Raw genomic sequence first — 20,235 nt, forward strand, 5'->3', positions numbered from 1 at the left:
ATATGAATTAATTACCATGAGAGAAATCTATTAAAAAAAAAAAACAAAAAGGAGATCAGCTACACAGAGAGAGAGAGAGAGATAGAGAGAGAGCAGTCATACGAAAAAGAAAAAGAAAATCGAGTGCAAGCGGTCGCGAAAGCTCGAGTAACGAAACAACAATGGCGGACTACCACTTCGTGTACAAGGACGTGGAGGGCGCGTCGACGCAGTGGGACGACATTCAACGAAAGTTCGGGAATTTGCCGCCGAAACCCCCAGCGTTCAAGCCCCCGCCCTTCACGCCCGCCCCGGACGAGTCCTCCATCCCCAAGGACAAGTCTTGGATCGATGAGAAAACCGAAGAGGAGCTCGAGGACCTCCAGGACGACCCCGATCTCGACGACGATCGCTTCCTCGAAGAGTACAGGTCTCATATTTTGCTACGAGTCGGTTATTTATATTTGATTCGTCTGGTTACCAAGAAACTGTAGGAAAATTAAATAGAATGGAAAAATCTGAAACTTGTCATTTCCACACTTATTTTCATTTAATTTGTTAGTATCGGAGGATTAGGAATGAGTTTACTTGGAAATATTCTTACTGTGAAACTAAATGAAACCTATTGTCACATTGTTTTGGTTGTTTAAGGCAGAGATAAATAGAGTCAACTGGGTAATTTGGAAATGATTTGGTTTAAAGAAGTTGAACTTACCTTTTGAAATGTTTAAGAAACTCACAACAAAAATTGCGAGGCCTAGCTACATGTTATGGCGCTCATTTCAATCAAATCTTTGAGCTGCAAACCATTGTTATAGATATTGTGAAAATCAGTGTCTTTATTGATGTTTTCTTACGCTAAAATGTCTATGCTAAAATAGGAAAAAGAGGTTGGTGGAGATGAGGGAAGCAGCTAAGGTTGCGAAGTTTGGATCTGTGATCTCGATTACGGGATCGGATTTCGTGCGAGAGGTTTCGCAAGCTCCGCCTGATGTTTGGGTTGTTGTGATCCTCTACAAAGAAGGGTACTTTATGAGAGATGTAAAAAGTACACTTGTTATTTTATTTTTAATGATTTGAAGGTATGTTTGTTAAGTTGATGTTTGTTGGAATTTATGATAGAATACCGGAATGTGCACTGCTAATGCAATGTTTGGAAGAATTGGCGACAAAATACCCGGCCACGAAATTTGTTAAGATAATATCTACGGAGTGCATCCCCAACTACCCGGACCGTAATCTTCCTACTCTGTTAGTGTACAACAATGGTGCAGTGAAAGCAAATTACGTTGGCTTGCATACTTTTGGCCGGAGATGCACACCTGAAGGTACCTTTCATTTTAAGCACGACTCATTTTTTCCATTAATTTATGTTACCTTGGTGCTTCTCTTAATCAGCTGTTATTCTATATACAAGATCTTTTCTTCTCTATGCTAATAATCATTTTTGAAGGAGTCTCAAACGTAGATGTCAATCATGTTATGTAACAAATTTTAATTTTTTTTTTGAAGCTTTTTGAGATTTATGGAGCTCATTTTTTCCATTAATTTATGTTACCTTGGTGCTTCTCTTAATGAGTTGTTATTCTATATACAAGATCTTTTCTTCTCTATGGTAATAATCATTTTTGAAGGAGTCTCAAGCGTAGATGTCAATCATGTTATGTAACAAATTTTAATTTTTTTTTGGAGCTTTTTGCGATTTATGGAGCTCATTTTTTGAATGCCTCTCAACAGAGTGATTGATCTCCAGTTTCTAAATTATGAATATGTAAAAGGCATTGTTGAAAGAAATTATACCCAAATGAATGATGACTGATACTTTGCGATGGCAAACTGAAATTAGATTTAAGTTATCGTAGGCATGATATTTAGTGTGCAATTACTATGGTAAAGTAGATGGTAGTTAGTATCACCCATCTTAGTTTCTTGTTCTTGAACCATGTATTACCAAAACTTCGTCAGTTGAAGTTTGTGTTTAGTAGGGAACATCTTTACATAAAAATCTCCAGCAATATTATAGGATGTTTTGTTTGAGAGTATCTTATGTCAAGTCCTGGCCCTTGATTTCTTTAATTTAAACATCTGAGACAAGGCACAGTGGCTGTGGACCTGTGATGAGATTTCCTATACGTATTAGGTGGTGGCATTGCCCTGGATTTCTTGGCATAAGAAGACAATTTGGAATGATTCCGTGTGGAGGATACTTTTCCTAAATCTGATCTCTTTATATGATACCCGATTACTATACTAGGCTCTTTAACTCATTATGTATTGTTGTCAACCTGCGATCTTTCTACTTCCAAGTATTCCGCTTAAACTCTTAAAAATATTCATAATAAATATTTCTGTGTTCCCCTGAAACTAGGTGTTGCATTAGTTCTATGCCACTCAGATCCCGTACTTGATGATGGCCAGAGTGGGAGTGATCCGTCAAGAAAAGCTGTGATGGAAGGAGTTCGCAAGAGGCTCATAGAGAAAGTAGTGAAAGAGCATGAAGATAATGATGATGGATCTTCGAGTGATTAAAATATTTGTAATTTCTTTCAGGTTCTTGTTAGCAGAAGAGGACTAGTGTTCATTGAAGATAAAGGAATGCTCACTGGCTTTCCTTCTGCCTGCACAACTCTGGTTTTCTGTATGCCTTTTTCTGGTTTTCTCATCATCTGTGATGCTAAGATGTTTGTTCCTGACGTATGACCTTGTTTTTATGTAGACCCCAACTCAAGTTTGAATGCTTCTCATGGCATTAATGTACTATTTTTTTAGGTGAAAGTGCCTTTCTTAGATTCTGAAGTTTTGTGATTGAATATTGTAACATGCCTTGCACCAGCCTTATTCTGTAGTGAGCGGTGATAAGTTAATGTGGAATTTTAACAGGCCTTATAAGAGCCTCAAAGCGTTGGTTAGCTCCAGTTGTACTGCGTTGAGGCCCTTTACAATTATCTAGAATTGTAGGAGCCTGCAATTCATTCGATCAATAATGAATGGCCTGAATTATATAATACTCGAGCCTTAAAGAGAAAGAAAACCAAAAAAAAAAAAAAAAACCTAGACCATGAAGGAAAAAAAAAAAAAAAAAAACAACCGAAGAAGTTATGGGTGTAATCCTAATAGTTGATTGTCCTATAATAGAACTGAGGTAGGTCAACCATTCTTGCAGCCTTTTCTAGGGTGGTTAGACCATCGTGGGTGGTCGGCTACCCTTGAAGTAGCTTCGGGAACAAAGCTTGTTTTAAGAGTGGTCCGATAACTACGTCAAAATAGGTTAAAGGATGGTTTGGCTAACCTTTTAGCTTTTTTGTCCCCTCCTTTTTCTCAATCGATTTGTACCAAATGATTCCTTTTAACATAATTTCTTCCATGGTTTAAACTAAAAAAAAGTGCAAATTCTAATGGCATGAGCAGTTTAATGGGCAAAATCAAGGCCAATTAGTCACCATCTCCACGTATACTAAAGGTTTTGACACCGCAATACAAACATTTGATTAGAATTCTGATAACCATAAAAGAATTTCACAACCCGAACGTTGACTATCTTCCAAAATAAGAGCTGATTTATGCCCCCCCATTCATGATGGGTACATACAAACGATAAGAAATTGCCCTCTATCAAGTACGAGAACACGCTCCAACTGCTATTTATTGACTCACGTCTGCTTTAACTTGTTTCGCCCTTTTGCCTTTTATTGTCTCATTGGCACTCTGTTGTTGCAGCTCAGCTTTCTTCTGAGCTCGAATCATTGCTCGCCTTGCACGGGGCCGCATTTCGCGTACTCTTCTAGGAGGCGCTATGTATGGTTCAATGGGTCTGTCACCAAAAGGATGCTCACTTCCAGCAAATATCCTCAATTTTCGATCTCTATCCTGCATCCAAAAGGAGCTAAAATGTAAGACTTTAGATTCAGAAGGCCAATGCTCCAAGTACAAATATGATGGACATAACCAAAACAAAAATAGGTGCCTTGCAGACCTCTTAGAAAGGCACTTCTGCGACAAAAAACTTTGGAATGATTGTTCCAATAGACCAACTGTATGGAAGAATGGCGCATGCAATTACATGTTTACACGACTTAATACCTATATTTTGTTCTTCATTCCCCTTATCCCCTCAAAATAATCGAAGCTATTATTTAATCCAAAAAACAAATTGGTGTGATTGTATAACCAAAAAGTAGCAACAAGCAACTAATCTCAACTGCGGATATTAATCCTGGTGGGTCTACCCCCTAACCCGCAACAGCCAACTCTCAATTCTCCGAGGACAAATTAAATCATGCCTTCAAATCAATTAGGCTATTACTCATATAACATTACTGAGAGCCACATGACTGGCTACACGAATTCTGTCCTTTAAATGAATACCATCCTACTCAAAAATTCAAGAAACAAAATGATGCAAATTTGAATGAGCAAGCAAGCCAAGGGTAGTTCCCAAGCATTTTGATATTCATATTCATTATGCAGGACACAGTTTCTCGGCCTGGATCATGTACCCATGTAAGGGGAATAAAGTTTATTGATAGACAAAGCTAATAACTGATGATGTGTTGGTCAGTCACCTCATTTCAAAGGTTCAAAAAGCTTGTTCAGATAAAGATGAGGATCACCAAGGCGAATCCCATGTTTATGCACATAGGTCATGCAATTTTTCAGGATTTTTTTTTTTTAAAAAAAATTTCAAACTAGCACACCAAACTGCTACTAATTATTTAAATTAGAAGGTGCACTTTATTGATTTTAGCTAGTTTAATTGCATTTTAGTGTATCAAACAGTCATACTGCAGAAGAGTCATACTTATGTGTCTGTAATGATGGTTCATATTTTCCTAGAACTCAAGATGTCATTAAATAACTGCTAAAAAATCCAAGGTCCTGAAAAGCAGGCAGATGAAATAGAGCATTTGAATAGGAGAGAGAGACAGAGAGAATCCTAAAATTCTAACACTCACATCACGCAATTTGTTTCTTGGAAGCATACGTAATACAGCTTTGCGGATGACTTCTGTAGGATCTTTAGCCATCTGGTCCTTTAAAGTCCTTTCCTTGAGGTGGCCAATGTAGCTACAGGGCACATATGGTTCAATGTCAATATCAAAATATGCATAAAAATGAAACCAATTAGGTGGAATTTGCAAGCTACACTAATAAAAAAAAAAATTCCGTAGATATGTAATTTGAACGAGTCCACTTTGTTTCTAGTGGCACTTAAAGCAAGCTAACTTTAGGTTCTCACCACTGATCACCAACAAGGTCTTTTAATATGGAGTTAGAGACTAATGTTTAACTATTTTCTTTAGCATTGAACAAATATACAAAATTTTTAAATTCCAATTTCACTGTTGAAATTTAGTTTCGGCTGCATAGCAATCACAAGCTTGTGCACCTCAAGTTATATAAAAACAAGACAAGAATTAAATAATTTTATTTTCTTGCACTCCCCCAAATTTCTGATCACTGCTACAGTTCACAGCAATAAGTGAAGGAGTAGAACTTGCCCCGTATGCCAATGATAAATCTTGTCCGTGAGCTTTCTCCCTGTGACGCAGAGATCTTTTGCATTAAGCACAATGCACATATCCCCATCATCACGATTTGGAGCATATGTCGGCTTATCCTTTCCTTGAATCACAGTGGATATTTGGGATGCTAATCTGCCAAGGACCTAGGGAAAAATCATATTATCATAATTATTTGCAAACCTTATCACTTCGAGTAGATAAATTGGAGATTTGAACTATTCAATAGAAATTACATTAAGAAACCAAGTTTAGCATATCTTAAATCTGCCTCATTTCATAATAATTTGCTGATCAACTCAGGTACTTCTTTTCCCGAAAGGAGTAGAAATACCAGCATCATTAGCAAAATTCAAAGGACAAATAATTTTTCATCCATGCCAGCTGGTATGCATAAGTATCTACTAGATATATAGTTTACCATAATTAAAGGCATATGGGGGGAAATGATGGTATCTACGAACCTGGCCTTTGGCATCAAATACCCTCCAGCGCAGACCTTCCAGATTTATACGTCTCAGCCCAGCAAGTGCTTTCTGTAATAATATTGAGTGATAAGTTCTGTTATTGATTTGGTCATCTTAGTTAAACATTAATCAGCAAATCAGACACCAAGAGGCATGGCGTTCAATATAAATTTCGAATTCCATGAAAAAGATTATCATTTTCCATATCAAAGTACATTATATGTATGAGGGGCATAAATGACGGCTTAACCATGGCATTTTTTGAACACTTGGAGATTAGTGGAGAAAGATGTAATGGGGTTTTTTTCACGATTTTCATGATACTTGCAACCTAACGGCACTTTCAACAGTAAAGAAGAAATGGGCAGTGACAATACAACAATAAAACTTCAAGGCTTCGCGATAAAACCCCATTACATAGAGAATGAGTCATTCTGTATACTTTACAAGCATGTGGCGTGCTTCTGAGACACCTTAATTTATGCTACGAAACGAATTAGGGTTTGAAAAAAAAAAAAAATCACTTGAGCTCCAATCTATGAGCTTTGTTTTCTCTTCGATACGAGATGGGATGATTTCAAGCGTACGTTGCTTGGAGCAGCACAACTTGATTTCCTATCATGTTGCTTACTTCAATGTTATTCCTTCAACTATAACTTTGATTGAAGCTGCAGCACATATGAGACTAGTCATTGTCGCCAAAGGCTACGAAGGCTTTGACAAGAAATTCGGTACCATAGCTGTCGAATACCAATCCTACTGTATGTTCCACCAACACGCAGTAGATGGCATGAAAAGTGGCTTCCCTTCAGGTAAGCTCAATGAACAGATTATTGTTAGAACTAATAATAGCAATAATCATACAAATAGTTTCAAGAACGTTTCGGACTTCAGTATGAATCCCGAAATACTTTGGGAGATCCCTGATCTCAGGCCAAAGATGAAAGAATCTAATCTATGAGCTTTGAAACATAGAGATACAATAAGAGGGAAATATTGCCTTCATGTTGCCACTGAAAGATTGAGCTGCTTGGGTTGCCATTTCTCTTTCTTTGAATCTCCTTCTTCACTTCCAAATCATTCAGCTGTGAAAATCCATTCAAAGATTAAAGCTAAATAAATCTAATAAAAAAAAATGATTAAATTAAATGTAAAATATAAAAAGGAATGGGAAAGATTTGGACCTGTAAAACCCTGAACAGAGAGAGTTTAGGGTTTGAGCAAAGAAAGAGAAAGTCCTGAAGTAAATTCGGCTCTCATCCAGTGCTATTGTTTTCTTTTCCTTCTTCTTTTCGGAGGACTTGAGGCCGTTGGATCTTCAGGTAATAAGTGGTGATTAAAACGGACTGAATCTGGACTATTGGCTCTAAAAGGCCCCCATTAGCAGACCCAGTGCCACGGAGCCCAAGCCGATAAGGTGCTTAATTTGATTATGGATCCGGCTTCTGCACAGCTGCTGTTAAAAAATAGAGGGCTCAGATTTAATCATGCCCCTTTTAACTCAAACGTAGTCGTTTGATTTTCTACGGCTATTGTTTCTTCTTATTTTCTCTTTAACGCCGTTTGAGGAAGGTGGTTTTTTTACAGCAACTGTGCTGTAGTTTATTTACGGCAACAATACTTACCATGTTTACGGATTGATGTACTCACTTATCACGTCAATTACTATAAATGATCACGTAATACTTGTTTTTATAATGTAAATTGTTACATAAGTTTGTAAGGAACTTGTATTAAAAGTTTGACAAATGTTTTCTCTACCTCGTTCTATAAAACTATTATATGTCTCTTGCACATGTGAGAAGAACATATTTTTTTAATAATTCTATTAAAAACCATGTATTTCTCATATGCTAATTAAAAAAAAAAAATTGTATTTTTACACGCTAAGGGACACGTGGTAGATTTATAAATTAGGTTAAAAAAAAAAAAATTCTTCCAACCTAATGAAATTTATGTCCGAAATTGTAGCTCCATTGGTTAGGATGTATTTGATCAAAACGTGCACCATACTTTAGGAATATCCCATAAGGATTAAATAGACAGCTCAAATTGCAACAACACATAAGAGAGAGAGAGGGGGAAGGAATAGCTTGCACCGCCTGCAAATCACAGGAGTTGATGAACCACTTCCTATGGTCAAAGGAAGAGTATTTCAACCATCTCAAAAGTTAGGCCGAAGGTGGGGGTGGCCGAACCACCTTTGGTGGTCATAAGAGTGGTTTGACTATCTTTAACTTGGCCAATGAGGATGGCCACTGGAGTGGTTTGGCCGCCTCAACGGCCACTATTGTGAATTGCACGCAATACAAACTACTTAATTTATCTCATTTTCATGTATTGTTGCAGTATGAATCATTCATTTAAAATGACAATTTAGATTAGACCTATTACATCGCGTAAAATACCCTAAGTGGTATTGCACCCGACCCCGATCCACCCTATAGTAATCGAAAGAGAAATAAATTGTCCAGTCCACCATGCTTGTCTTTTTGCTTCTTTTTTTTTCACAAGGAAAAGAAAAGGAAAAAAAAGAAATTCGAGAGTGCACCATGCATGGTTGGTAATTGAACAGGTTTAGAAGAGCTTGTTTCACTAACATTTGCAGGGCTATATACAGATGTTTTTGGTTGTTTCTATTACTTTGAAAGCCCAATGCAATGATTTTTTTTCTACTTTATTACACAACATCCAGTGAGGCAAGGAAGCAAGTCCTCCATGGCATAACGTCATATCATCTTTGAATCACTATGTTTCAGCGTCCTCTTTCAAGTGCCTATAACAAAGAAACCATTCATATATAAAAAACTTCTGTCAGCATCTTGGATTGCGGGGCAAAGGAAAGGAATAATAGAATTCTAGGCCAAGTTGCTTGCCATAATGGATAGGATATTAGACTTTCATTTGCTTCATAGATTAACTTCTTTGATCTTGAGTATTATCGGTTTCGATATAATGTACTTAGCAAACAAAGTGTTGTTAATTTTTGACACAATCTCTGAACTCAACACAAAATTAGTAGATTAAAGTTAAAGGGTATGACCCGTTTAATTAAATAGACGAAGGTATATTGATCCAATGACCTATATGGTCTCATACTTATGTCTTGACACGAGTAGAACTCGGTCTGCGACTGTCTGCAGGCATTTATTGTTTAGTGAATAAATGAAGGAGGCCATTCATTGAAATGAACAGATCATCTTATCCTTCCATGAGCCAAGCAAAATACTAATTGGGTCACCGAGTCACTGCTGTTTGTGAGTAACTAGAACTCAGAACAATGAAATTCAGATTGGAAGAACAAAAATGACCATAAAAGAAAGTCAGAAGCCATAGGTGCTTGCTTAGATACTTACCCTTGAGCCTTCATCCAACGGGAGAGCTGATAGAGCTGTACAGTCTCATTTGCTGCATGGCATACGAGCAGATGGTAGTTCCTTGGCTGTACCATATATGCAAACCTCATGAACAATGCCGAATAAACACACATTACTGCAACACCCATCACAAACTACAATTCTCAGTTCACATAACAAAGGCTGGAAGAAATTAAAACAAAAAAGAAGTCAAACTTTCATGTTATAATATATGCCTTAGTCCAAAGCCTCAAACTCAAACACATAGAAACCTTTTGTCATAGTGCCAGAAATCAACTCTGGGGGTTTCTTTGTGTCTGTCATTGCCTGCCAGAACCAGCAATTAATGGAATATACAACAATTAAAGTTAATATGAATCAACAGAAGTATTGAATCATACTGCAATGGGGATGCTCCAGTTCACAACAGGGCCCCAGAAGTGAGTTGTTTTAGGACCTATAGGACTGTTCCAAAATGTGCGGAGGATTCCCATTTTTAAGGTGTCACAACTTGCAGACCTGCACATAATAACATGTCAATGATACAGTCTTGTCACGACTCGATCCTAATTCCAAAACAATAAATTTCATAACTAGAACAGCAAAAAATTTACAACTTTTTGCCACGTGTTATCCTTGTGCAGTGATCACGCTAATCTTCCCTATATTTCACTCATTTCATAGCAGGTGTCTCCGAAAAAATCAATGTCATAATGGTATTATAATCTCAAGCATACCTTAAATTAAAAAGTATGGAAGGGGTCTCTTTTTTTTTAGATTAACCATATATTTGTTTTATTAATACTATCAAATACTACTATCATTTGGAGGCTCTATTCCATTGTGTGATCGCCTAACTCGCCTAGTGAAAGAGCCGGTTTGACCGTAAGGAAACAACCTATGAAATAGATCATAGAATAAGGAAAACTTTATTTTGAGAAATTTGATGCTTTATGTTTTTTAATGATTCACTGGATCAAAATTCTATTGCATAATTTAAGTGGACAAATACAAGCAAAAACAACTTGGGCTTCTCAATATTATCACAAAAGAAAAACATCCATGAACCTTAATGAATATGAGAATTAGTGAAGCATCGATCTTACTGGATGGAAGCAGCAGATATGAGGTCAGGCAGTCATGGAATCCAACATGATATGCAGAAATGAGAGTTCCAATGCATCAGATGAAGAAGAAACGTATGGACAGTTGTATGGCCTTCAAGTCAATGCATCTCCAATAACTATAAGCTTTAGCTAGCAAGTAGATAGCTAGCAAGCTAGGATATTTTATTCGTCGAAAAAGACCCTTGAATACGTCCAACAAGCTAACTATATTTATAATGAAAAAGGCTTTTAATGATGTTTTATGATCATATTTTAACAAGGGTAAAGATATTGACCACGCCTGGCGTGCATCAACAGTGATGCACGCCAGGCACAAAAATTTTTGATCCAACACCCATCATTGCCTCTCCATTCCAGATTCAACATCACAACTCTTAAACCTTCAACCGCTAAGGAACCTATCCACATGGTCATGATCGTTAAATTACCATTTATTCTAATAATTTAAGCTAATAGGAATAGATAAATTTAATCACTTAATCATTATTTTAACAATGTTTCTCACATGTGGGCTCAAACTCCTTTTTAATAGGTGATGCCCAACACGTGAAATATTTAATTTAAATGGGAAGTGATTTGACGGAGTCAAGGTTCGATCCCATAACCTTTGGCTTTGATACCATGTTAAATTTGTGGGCCTAGAAAAAGGTCTAGTTATATTTGCACAGTCACTCCAAAAGAATTAATCAACGATTAGAGTTTTCTAGAATTACTTATAAGGTCTAGCCTCACGTATAGTAATTAAAATTTAGCATCTTTATAATCCACACATTTAATGTGAGCAATTCATCTTTTCAATGTGGGGCTAACTTTTTAGGGTATTACAATCTCCTCCACTCAAATCCATAGTGTCGTCGTCAGAATCCATGCCATATAGTGCCTCAGTACCATATGATGTTAGTAGGTTGTTTTGACTGACACGACTCAAGAAAGCGCTAGCCACATATTCACTCATATTATAGTTTGAGCTCTTTAGAATCACTAATTAGCACCCCTTGAGCACATTTATGATTCACTTATTCAATGTGGACAATTCATTTTCTCAATATGAGACTAAAACTAAACTTTTCTTTGGGTGTTACACCATCGGCTACCACATTTGCATCACCATCAAAACACGATTGTCAATAACAGTGATCAAAGGGAAGAAAGTAGAAAGAGAGAATCGAGTCACAATTGAGGACAATGCAAATGGAAAAAGAGTTTTGACCCCTTTGACTTTGAGATCTTGCTGCCAAATGTAGCAAGAATCTCTAGACTAAATATGCATAGAAAAACAAGGGATCAATGCATGAATAATGTCATTCAATTATGTTAAGGTCAGCTGATAGCTCATTACAGTCGCGTTTCACGTACTGAATAGTCTAGGCGGTCCAGATGACCAGATCGTAACAACAAAGTCAAAACCAACAAAAAATGGGCTATTGAGGTATTTTTTGGTGTGGGTGTAGGGTGGCCAAACTCTCATCCAAAAAAAATTTCAACAACCTTTTTTATTTATTATTTATTTTATTATTATTATTATTATTATTTTTATGAGATATGCTATACATCCTCTCCTAATTTTTCTCCAAAAAATGCTATGATTTCTCTTGTGATTTTTCTGGTATTCTTCTAATCTTATATGAAATATTATTTTCTAAAAAGTACAAATAAATTTTTTTAGAAAATAATATTCACGTAAAATCAAGAGAACTACTGTAGTATTTATCTTCTTCTCCTATTCTTCCACTTCTTAAAATTATAGTTGAATCTGTGAGATTAATTAATGCGTAGGACCCATATATTCAATAGTAATTTTAAAAAGTTCGAAAAAAGGAAAAGTATTAGAAGAAGAAGAATATAGCACTTTCCATTATATATGTTAGCTTTGTTGTCACAAGCTAGGCCGTTCATTTTAAATGGACAGCCCACAGAAAAGGTATTGCATCCCATACAAAAGATGTCAATCCGATTGTTGAGAGAATTTTTCTTACAGTGGTCGAATAAAAACATAGGCCATAAACTGACAGCCGATGTAGTCATGTACAAAAGAGACTTGATTCAACTCGACTTTAATTCTAACTAGCTAGTGCCGACTGTACAGAGGAGACTACACCTTACTCATCTAACACGGTGGACTATCTTATACTCTGAAATTCTATTTCTCTGCAATGAATATATATAATCGATACTGCAGTGTTTCATAGAAAATCCGCTTCACAAATTTGATCCCATTTCGGGAGTTTCCAGACTTGAATATCACCATAAGCATTATCCTGCTTCCCATCCAAATACCCTGTAGTCCTCAACACCTGCAAAGTTGTTTGACATACAACACTATTAGATTTTGTACCACGTTATCCATAACTTTGTTGTGTTTTAGGGTTAAAATTATGGGGGGTGACCTGGATATCTGCATATAATGATGTTGTTACCGTGCACAACAATGATGAATAATATAGAATCAAAAAGAGAGAAATCAAGAGAGAGTCGAGACACATTTAACGTGGTTTGGCAATCTACCTACATCCACAAAGAGTATGACTATATTTTGCTATTATAATTTAGGGTTACATCATAACATATATATAGGAAAACCCTAAGCTCTAATTATACGGACATATTTTAGAAATCCCCAAAATACTCACTCAGTGAACGTCGCAACGTTCATTCCGTTCCCGTCTACTTGGCATTTCACTAGTGTTCTAATATGAGCCACTAGTTCAAACAAATGACAAAAATATCTTACTGAAATTGTGTGTAACCTCTCTCTCTCTCTCGGGAAAATTTGGTCAGTCAAAAGCCTAATCAGTACTGTTTAAAGTAAGCAAGCAACTGAAGTATAGATTTCAGGCAGGGACAATTTCAAATTACCATTAAAAATGAAATAACAATCGAAAAGCAGTATATTGCTGGCACAGACCCTGGGAATTTGTCAGTAAATGATTCACAAGGACATGTAGGACATACCAGTATCTCATAGAATAGCCTTGCACTTTCTTTCTTGGTTCTTCCTTCCAAAATCCTCCGTATGCTCACTACTTCCTCCTCTCTTCCCTTTTTCCGATTTAGGAAATTTTTGTGCAAGCACCTTGTTGCTATTCTGTAGATCACAAACTTAACAAGTTGAAACCAGATTTTACAAAGAACCATTGAGAATTGATATTCACCAAGAGAGAAAATTGAAGGAGTGCAATCCATCTTACCTGGTTCTGTCTGACCATCCATCTACAATAAAAATAAGATCCATATGAGATTGCAAGATAGATTAGCACAGTATTAAATCTAAAACCAGCCAAACTATTAAACAATGTTAAAATATTGGAATAAATTTGGGATAGTTCTCACAGAGTTCTGCGTTCTCTGCTCCACATGAATATATCTCCTGAGACAAAACAGACGTATAAATAAACAAAATATGAGTCAGTTATCAAACATGCATATTCAACTCCAGAAATAGAAAACATGCTATTGAAAAAATATCCACCCTTATTGGGTCCTCTAGACTTGGTAGAGTTCAAACTACTCATATCAAGATAATTCTTCATGTAATTTTAAGGCTACCCCGTAATGATCATTATTTCACCTCATTCATTAGACAGAGATCAAGTTCTTGATCCTTGCATGGAGATGGTTCCTGCTCAACACTTCCAAATGAAATTGCAGGCCGTACCCCCTCTGAGTTAGGAATTTTAGCATCATTTGGGCTTTCAAATGATCTTATCGATGTTGGATGCTTAACAGGTGTTTCTGGAGCGAGACCAATTTGCTCTGATCTATCCACAGTAGACGATTCTGCAATTTGCTCTGATCTATCCACAGTAGACGATTCTGCAATTTTCTCTGATCCACCCACAGAAGGAGATTCTGGCATATCTAACTTCTTAGGCTTGTCCATGGTTGCAGCAGATTCTAGAATCTTCAATTTCTTTGTGTAAAAGAGAGATCTAAGCTCTGATGAAATACCTACCGATGTACATTGAGTAAAGATAGCACAACAACTATTCATTTTTAAAAGAGAAAAAGATAGCACAGCAATTGAACCACAGAGAAAATGGTTATAGCAAACTTACAAGGGATCAAAGGCTCTAAGAAACCCTGCGGGAGAATGGAAATTCGAGAAGCTTTCCATGCAGCTAGAGCATTACGAGGAGATTTTCTTCGTTTAGAAACTAAATCACTTGCATCATGTATGCTCTGCCTAAGTACCCTGTAAAAGTTTAACATGGCATAGCATATGCCTTTAGTTCTCTCTTTTTCTTTTTAAATTTTTCTCAGACCTTGCTACATTTCTGTCCATTTTAATTAAAATCTTATGTTCAAAATGATGATATTGAGATTAAATAAATTCATAAATAAAAAAATAAAGCTGTTTAATGATATTGATGGCTAAATTGTTCACAAGTTCTATCATCCATAATATAGCTCTTAATAGGGTCATAAATTAACAGCCATATCAACAAAATGACAGAAATAGACAATTAGTATACACCATGCTTTTATTTATGAATACCACCAAATATGAACACGTATCGAGTTAAACTTGAGGTAACAGTACTTACGCATTGGGCAACACTATGGTCTCATCAATTAAACATTTTCTTTTCCTTGAAATCCGAGCTCGCTCCCTAGCAGCTGGTGTACGAATAAACCCTGGTGTAGAAACAACTGCGTTGAGGGAAGAATTGCAAGTAAGGACAATCTTGTTAAGGACAATAACCCATTTAATAATATACAGTTGCAACTTTGAACTGCAAGTTCTGCAACGCATAAAATAAGAAGTCTCTCACTGTCTTATTAAGCAATAACAACTTTGCCTTTCTGATTAAGAAATAATTTTTTTAGATAATTAATAAACTAATCTCGTTAAAAGCGTAAAGCGCCCCTAAGTACACAGGAAAAAGCATGATTCATCAAGGATATAGTTGATAAACAATTCTACCAAAGTCTATTTTTCAAGAGGTGACGAGAAACATAATCTAAAACCCTATCTTGAGTATTTGCACCTGATGCATCTGGAAACTTGGATGGAGGAGCCCCATCAAGCATAATGGCTGGTGGACGCTCTTTAATATTAATCTGACACTTACTATTTTCTGATGATGTCAGAGTTGAGAACTTTATTGACTCTGACTCATTATGATGCCCTGCATTATATTGTCTAACAAGTTTTGGAGATTCCTCCATGGCCCCACAAAATGTATCAAGGTCCATACATTCTCCTTGAGAGAATTTATCAACTTGAAGCTTCTCTGTGCTTGTTTCTAAGTCGCATAGATCATAAGTTTTTGTAATGACCTGGTGCATTTTGTTTTCTGATTGTCCCAATTCAAGAATCTTTGTTCGCTCTCCATCAATTTGATGACCTTCACCAGATAGATTAACATAATCTACAGATTCTCCGTCAATGCCACAAAATGTCTCAAGGTTCACACATCCTTCTTGAGATAGCCTACTGTCTTGATGCTTCCCTGTGCTTGCTTCTCCAGGTATTTTGTCTTCAAATGGTGCTGCTACTGGAACCTTTATCTGCACTCCCTCAGTCTGATGATCTTCACCCAACGATTCAAAAGGATCTGTAGGTTCTTCCTCAACTTCACAAAATGTTTCAAGGTCAACACATTCTGCTTGAGAGAACCTTTTGTGGTGAAGGTTCTCTGTTTGTGCTTCTAAGTTGGTTAGATCATGTAATGTGCTTAATTCCACATCAATGTCCATCGGGCCCAACAATAGACTGCAACAAGAGTTATTTTATTATTTAGAGAGAGAGAACGCCACAAAAAGAATATAAAGCAAGAAGTTTTATAAAACTTGAGCAACCCTTACATACGAACAGACATGCATACACATGAAATTCACGAGAAAGAGTGAAAGAAAATTAAAAAAAAAAGAAAAAAAAAAGATGGGGTATGATTTACGTACTTGTCGGCCAAAGTGAAATCAGTGCAGTAATTACTGTCAAAGACAGCAATCTCCTCATAATGATACTGCAAAACCACAAAAACCAGCATTTTAAGTACATATCTCTAATGAAACAAAGATAGCAAAGTCATTATAACTGCTTATAGGTCATTGAGACTGTATTTTTTTTAAAAAAAAAATTGAACAGGATGTGAAAATTTTGGGTTTTTTTTTTTTTTTTTTTTGGGGGGGGGGGGGGAGGGGGGGGGTGGGGAAGTAACCATGAACATAATCTAATGCCCAAGATAGAGTAATTATTTGGCCTGATAAATTCTTTGATCTATAGGTTTCCACCCACCCTGGGTCCAGATCATTATAACAGTGTCAAACTCATCAGGTTGTAGATTAATAATCACTCAGGTTCAGAGAGAATAAAACTACATGCAGCTCGCATTTCAGTATATGGGAATTGCTGCATAAACGACGCTGTCATATCATATTGATTAGCAATGTCCTTTTGTATTGATGTTTATAAAGAATAAGACAATGAGTCCTTGTTAGCCAGGGAAGCATATCATGCTTCAGAAGAAAAAATTATATATTAACGTAAAAATATAATAACAAAAAACAAACAAATTTCACCCATAAACTTATGCATGGACGTATCTGGTGAGACGTTACAAAGGACAACAGTAGCATTTTATATGTCAACATGACTGGGACATACCTTGTCAAAAGAGTACTGCCATATTCCCTCTTTTTTCCACTCACCATCTGTTCCATATCACAAGAAATATATAAACGAATACAAGCAAAGTAAAAAGTACTTGAAATTTGAAGGAGATTTAAAACCTTTTAGAGTAATGTCTTCACATGGCACCACATTACCTCTGGGAAGTAAGAAAACATAATATATTATAAGTTGATCAAAACAGAGACAGATAACCTCAACCAATCAATTTTTTAACCGGATAGCTTACCCACTAACATCATCAAGGATCTCTAGATCAAAAGCATCAAGTTCAAACCTTTCCGGTAGAGTAATAGAGAAATAAGGTGCGCGCAAGGTTTCCACCGGTGCATTATCTTTTGTACTAACCACAAAGTCATTGATCTTTACTAGCACCTTATGGCAGTCATTAAACAAATATTCAACTTTTTTTGAGTATACTCTCACAACGCCTAGAAGCAGGTAGGCCAGCACTCTATATGTGAAAACATTCAGCTCATCGTGCAAAATTTTATCTGTGTGAAGCAAAAAAATAGGAAATAATGGGACAGGATGATTAGAAATCCAAAGTTAAGAGATACAAAGTGACAGTAACCATTACTTCCAAAACAAAAAGACAAACTAATTTTACATGTTAGATCAACTTTGACGTGTAAGGAAATTCAACGCATATAATTCTGACAGTAATGATCTCCTGTAAATAAGACTCACTTTTCATTTTTGGCCAACTGCCACTCCATGAAAAAGCCATAAAAGTACTTTTCTTAACCTTGAAATCAGACAAATAAGAAACAAAATTGTTAATTCACCTTTCAAACACTTTTTTTCAGATATTGAATTTCCAAAGGCCGTTATCGAGATTTTTACTCATGCTGATTACCATCATCATTACCACTACACCACGGTTAAAATCACCACTATACTGCAAACATCATCACCTCTGAAATGTAACCACAATTTCGAACATTTTATCTTTTGTATATTCCACTATGACTGCCACAGACACCACTATCCCAAGCCATATAGTTCTTATTTTGCCATCATCAAAATCACCACCTGCCATGCCACCACCTATGCTGCCATCAAAACTACCATAGCTATTACCATCTTTGTCAACACCAAGCCTATAATTCCAGTCAAATACCATTTTTCATCGTAGTTGACAATTTAAGCCTTTTCCTCAGCAGCAGAAAGTCAATAAAAAAAGATACATATTCACCTGACTGAAATGCCAATCAAATTAGTATCTATGTTTCCCAAAATGATGCTCTCAACATGCCTAGGGTGTTCTAGTCTTCAGTATGTAGATTATATGCTTGTCACATGAACAAGATGTAGACCTTTAGTTCAGACTAATTGCTGAAAAAGTTTTTTATGAGTTCATGACTATTTAGCTTATTTCACTGAGGCTGCAGAATGGAGTCTCATCAGCTCAACTAGAAGTTTTCTACCATGAAATTTTTGATAAATTTATTTTTTCCCTTTTGGTTTATCACAACCAAATATTTTCCAGCCCCATACTTGGCTATGAATCACGAAAGGTAGGCAGACATTAAACCCTTTATATTGATGAATACCGAGACATGTTATCAACTCTTTAGCTTAATCAATGACTTAAATGATCTTTTATACTTACCTCAAACTGATTGTCTGCCACTTAATACATTAACAATTTGGGTTAAATGCTATTTTGGTACCTGTGCTTTGGACCATTATCAAAGTAGCTATTTGATAATGGTCCAAAGCATAGGTACCAAAATAGCTTGTTAACCTAAACCTTTTAAGGTTTAGCAACACTCAGAGCCTGAGTCCAAGAATTTGGGCTCACTAGTTAATTAGGTTGAACTTAGCTCCAATGATATGATGGCCAAATTGGCGGTCTATAATAGGTTCACCAAAAATTTGTAGCAATATTTGTGAAAAAAAAAACTCTCCTATTCCATGTTCCTGTAGATTTTCCACTTCCACTTCTCCAGCTGGAACTCTAAAGTTATAGTTTCCCATGTCAACTTTCTCCAATTTGACACTATAATTTGAATGCCAAACCATAAATTTTTACTTTTTTCTTAAAGTGAACTGCCTTCTTTTGTCTGAACTAAATTAATTATAATCAATTATAAGGAACAGGACATAGAACCTAACAAGAAATTCTTGGCTCAGAAAATTGCGATTAAAATTATTACTCTAAAAAAGAACGTGGGATAGAGTCAAGACCAAAGCCACTGTCCAGCTTAAATTCTCAACGGCCAGATTATCTAATACCTACAGCCAGTGAATACGAGCAACTTACAAAATTGCACTGCTCTACTACTCAGAACGATATCCACGGATGAGTGATTTTTTATTGTAGTCAACAAGGAACAAAACCTCAAACTAGGTCACACAATGGTTGCACTTTATAGCCAGAGAAAAAAGTTGTTTAAAAAAAATAATAATAAAATAAAATTTTTAGAAGAACCCCCCAAATGGGTTTAAGCTGATTCAGCCATTATTTAATATACCCATGTAAATAAAGCAATTTTTTATACATCTCATAAGCACCCAGATGAACCAAACCCCAAAAAGGAGGAGGAAGAAAAGCCTGTTGCATCCGAACAACACCCACATTCTTGTTCAAATATAAGAAAGAAAAGATACAGCAGCTAACACAAATGAGGGAGATAACGACAGAGTTTAAAGCTAAATTTTAAATACGAATGAATATGCTGCAATTTCTCTCTTATTTCCCCCCTCAAAAGTCAAAAGGCAAAAGCCAAACCCAATATGGAAGATAAAAGTCAGTGTGTATATGTATAATATGCGTAGATAAGCACAAGCATATACAAAAGCTGAAGAGAAAAGAAGACGAACCAACGGAGGAGGAGATGTCAGTCTCAGTAACTTGAGCCTTCTTGAGCTTTTTGAAGAAGTAAGCAGCAACCCATATGGCGCCTAAAGGTCCTCCTTTGCTTGAAAGAAGACACTGCGAGTAGAACATACTCCTTTCTCTTTTGTCTCTCTCTTATCTTTCGCTTTGGTTCTGATTCTGAAATTCAAAACATTGCTGAAAATGCTTCTGCTTGTTGAGAATGCAAGGGATGCTTATACGAAACGGTCGACTGCAGTGCGCTGCAAGCCTCAGACCCAAAAACAGAAGGAATTTTTCTTTTTTATATATATATATAAACGGAAGGA

The 20,235-nt window shown here is 36.3% G+C and overlaps 4 protein-coding genes across 4 annotated transcripts; 1 reads left to right on the plus strand and 3 right to left on the minus strand.

The window, feature by feature from the left end:
* The first annotated feature begins 60 nt into the window (after nucleotides 1-60).
* LOC132183308 (Thioredoxin superfamily protein) lies at nucleotides 61-2,888 on the plus strand. Its single transcript, XM_059596717.2, has 4 exons — nucleotides 61-409; nucleotides 861-1,004; nucleotides 1,102-1,307; nucleotides 2,348-2,888. Exons 1-4 carry the CDS (start codon nucleotides 162-164, stop codon nucleotides 2,506-2,508), a joined length of 759 nt encoding a protein of 252 aa, XP_059452700.1. The 5' UTR covers nucleotides 61-161; the 3' UTR covers nucleotides 2,509-2,888.
* A 552-nt stretch (nucleotides 2,889-3,440) lies between these two features.
* LOC132183071 (Ribosomal protein L13 family protein) lies at nucleotides 3,441-7,334 on the minus strand. The gene is made up of 6 exons (XM_059596466.2): nucleotides 7,150-7,334; nucleotides 6,966-7,050; nucleotides 5,963-6,034; nucleotides 5,478-5,644; nucleotides 4,932-5,043; nucleotides 3,441-3,846 (listed from the first exon to the last, which is right to left on the minus strand). The coding sequence occupies exons 2-6, from the start codon at nucleotides 7,005-7,007 to the stop codon at nucleotides 3,622-3,624; spliced, it is 618 nt and encodes a 205-aa protein (XP_059452449.1). The 5' UTR covers nucleotides 7,008-7,050; nucleotides 7,150-7,334; the 3' UTR covers nucleotides 3,441-3,621.
* A 1,918-nt stretch (nucleotides 7,335-9,252) lies between these two features.
* Nucleotides 9,253-9,834, minus strand: LOC132182795 (mitochondrial pyruvate carrier 1). Its single transcript, XM_088516889.1, has 3 exons — nucleotides 9,723-9,834; nucleotides 9,594-9,648; nucleotides 9,253-9,457 (listed from the first exon to the last, which is right to left on the minus strand). Exons 1-3 carry the CDS (start codon nucleotides 9,813-9,815, stop codon nucleotides 9,318-9,320), a joined length of 288 nt encoding a protein of 95 aa, XP_088373015.1. The 5' UTR covers nucleotides 9,816-9,834; the 3' UTR covers nucleotides 9,253-9,317.
* Nucleotides 9,835-12,281: 2,447 nt separating this feature from the next.
* On the minus strand, nucleotides 12,282-20,172 carry SYN2 (Rad21/Rec8-like family protein). The gene is made up of 13 exons (XM_059596716.2): nucleotides 19,912-20,172; nucleotides 17,312-17,576; nucleotides 17,184-17,221; nucleotides 17,059-17,105; nucleotides 16,353-16,417; nucleotides 15,437-16,164; nucleotides 14,993-15,098; nucleotides 14,504-14,640; nucleotides 14,017-14,396; nucleotides 13,779-13,815; nucleotides 13,637-13,658; nucleotides 13,401-13,533; nucleotides 12,282-12,742 (listed from the first exon to the last, which is right to left on the minus strand). Exons 1-13 carry the CDS (start codon nucleotides 20,036-20,038, stop codon nucleotides 12,632-12,634), a joined length of 2,196 nt encoding a protein of 731 aa, XP_059452699.2. The 5' UTR covers nucleotides 20,039-20,172; the 3' UTR covers nucleotides 12,282-12,631.
* Between the last annotated feature and the right edge of the window lie 63 nt (nucleotides 20,173-20,235).

The sequence above is a fragment of the Corylus avellana genome, chromosome 5 (assembly GCF_965113065.1).
Source record: "Corylus avellana chromosome 5, dhCorAvel1.hap1.2, whole genome shotgun sequence".
NCBI lineage: Eukaryota > Viridiplantae > Streptophyta > Magnoliopsida > Fagales > Betulaceae > Corylus > Corylus avellana.

What these genes read in the sequence shown, in the direction of transcription:
- LOC132183308 (XM_059596717.2), top strand. Translation starts at nt 162, where the DNA reads ATGGCGGACTACCACTTCGTGTACAAGGACGTGGAGGGCGCGTCGACG. An exon ending in CGCTTCCTCGAAGAGTACAG is followed by an intron (nt 410 to 860) that starts GTCTCATATTTT and finishes ATGCTAAAATAG; the next exon opens with GAAAAAGAGGTTGGTGGAGA. An exon ending in GTGATCCTCTACAAAGAAGG is followed by an intron (nt 1,005 to 1,101) that starts GTACTTTATGAG and finishes AATTTATGATAG; the next exon opens with AATACCGGAATGTGCACTGC.
- LOC132183071 (XM_059596466.2), bottom strand. Translation starts at nt 7,007, where the DNA reads ATGGCAACCCAAGCAGCTCAATCTTTCAGTGGCAACATGAAG. An exon ending in CTTTCAGTGGCAACATGAAG is followed by an intron (nt 6,035 to 6,965) that starts GCAATATTTCCC and finishes ATATTATTACAG; the next exon opens with AAAGCACTTGCTGGGCTGAG. An exon ending in ATTTATCATTGGCATACGGG is followed by an intron (nt 5,044 to 5,477) that starts GCAAGTTCTACT and finishes TGTGCCCTGTAG; the next exon opens with CTACATTGGCCACCTCAAGG.
- SYN2 (XM_059596716.2), bottom strand. Translation starts at nt 20,038, where the DNA reads ATGTTCTACTCGCAGTGTCTTCTTTCAAGCAAAGGAGGACCTTTAGGC. An exon ending in TGACATCTCCTCCTCCGTTG is followed by an intron (nt 17,577 to 19,911) that starts GTTCGTCTTCTT and finishes TGCTTCACACAG; the next exon opens with ATAAAATTTTGCACGATGAG. An exon ending in ATCCTTGATGATGTTAGTGG is followed by an intron (nt 17,222 to 17,311) that starts GTAAGCTATCCG and finishes CTTACTTCCCAG; the next exon opens with AGGTAATGTGGTGCCATGTG.
- LOC132182795 (XM_088516889.1), bottom strand. Translation starts at nt 9,815, where the DNA reads ATGGGAATCCTCCGCACATTTTGGAACAGTCCTATAGGTCCTAAAACA. An exon ending in ACTGGAGCATCCCCATTGCA is followed by an intron (nt 9,649 to 9,722) that starts GTATGATTCAAT and finishes TGGTTCTGGCAG; the next exon opens with GCAATGACAGACACAAAGAA. An exon ending in TTCTGGCACTATGACAAAAG is followed by an intron (nt 9,458 to 9,593) that starts GTTTCTATGTGT and finishes TGGGTGTTGCAG; the next exon opens with TAATGTGTGTTTATTCGGCA.